Source organism: Scomber japonicus, chromosome 23 (assembly GCF_027409825.1).
Source record: "Scomber japonicus isolate fScoJap1 chromosome 23, fScoJap1.pri, whole genome shotgun sequence".
Taxonomy (NCBI): Eukaryota; Metazoa; Chordata; class Actinopteri; order Scombriformes; family Scombridae; genus Scomber; species Scomber japonicus.
In genome coordinates this window covers 26,143,644-26,144,958 of record NC_070600.1, presented here as the reverse complement: position 1 = coordinate 26,144,958, position 1,315 = coordinate 26,143,644, and the positions used below count along the sequence as shown (strand labels likewise).

The 1,315-nt window shown below is 47.1% G+C and overlaps 1 protein-coding gene across 1 annotated transcript in view; it reads right to left on the bottom strand.

The window, feature by feature from the left end:
* wnt16 (wingless-type MMTV integration site family, member 16) overlaps positions 1–678 on the bottom strand; it is a 6,217-nt gene extending 5,539 nt beyond the window's left edge. The window contains exon 1 of the mRNA XM_053344017.1: positions 587–678. Coding sequence (XP_053199992.1) covers positions 587–678 — 92 coding nt within the window. The remainder of the gene's footprint in view (positions 1–586) is intronic.
* Between the last annotated feature and the right edge of the window lie 637 nt (positions 679–1,315).

Sequence of the window (1,315 nt, the reverse complement as noted above, 5' to 3'; positions counted from 1 at the left end):
CTACCACGCGAGCCCTCCTCTACCACGCGAGCCCTCCTCTACCACGCGAGCCCTCCTCTACCACGCGAGCCCTCCTCTACCACGCGGGATGGAAACAGTTAACTTCTCTTCACATGGGATCAAATCACTGATCATATTTAAATCACTGACTCTTTAGAAAGTAAATGTTATATTCATAAAGATCTGCGGCGTGTTATTATTCATCATGTTGAAGGTTTTAAATGAACGCGTTAAAAACGTTTAACGCGTCAGAAGCTGATTAAAGATTAAAGATTAAAGATTAAAGTTTATATTCTGTTAAACACGTTCACACAAGATAATCACTACTAACTCTAACGCTACTACCTGCTGCTAAATTAATACATTCATTATTAAATACATAAATAAATAATTAATTAATATCAATTATGAATCTTGTTAATTTGCGGCTGATTGAAGGTGTAGCTGCTGTCTGATGATCCGGCTCCGGTGGACCGGCTCCGGTAGACCGGGTCCGGCCTCCGGTGAACCGGGTCCGGGCTCCGGTAGACCGGCTCCGGTGAACCGGGTCCGGGCTCCGGTAGACCGGGTCCGGGCTCATACTCACACCCAGCTGGCTCTGCAGCAGAGCGGACACACGGAGACCAGCAGCAGGGTCAAGGTGCACATGTGTCGGACTCCACAGCTCCGTGTCTCCATGTCCTCCTCAGGCTCATACTAAAACCCGGTCCCGGAGCAGCTGGGGTAATCCTGGTCCCGGTCCTCGGTGGTCCGGATCCTGCAGCACTGTGTGCAGCTCTGCACTGAGACCCGGGACCCACCGGACCAGCCTGAGTCCTGCACGATCCGGATTGGACCAGCGCGGGATTCATATTCAGCAGCTGACGTCAGAGCTGGACGCTGATTGGCTGGCCGGTGGATCAGAGAGACACACAGCTGATATTTGATCCTCAGTGATCTGCAGAGGATCAGCTGATCATTAAACTACCAGAGGATCAGCTGATCATCACCTTTACTTCCGGTCTCAGTAGAACATGAACTAGAAGCAGCAGCTCAGTTAAACTCGTATTAACCCTTAAACAGGCAGGATGGAAAATGAGATGTATAAAATCCTAATGTGATGTCACTAGTTAATGTGACGTCACTAGTTAATGTGATGTCACTAGTGATGTCATTTACACCTAAAGTAAAACATTTCCTTCATATTTTTAATATATTTAGTATTTTATGAGTTGTATCTCCACCAGGATGCTTTGCCCTTATTAAGGCATACGATGGTGATAATGGTAAGGGTTAGGGTTAGTCCTTAACCATCATGCTCCTTAAAGAGTCTCCT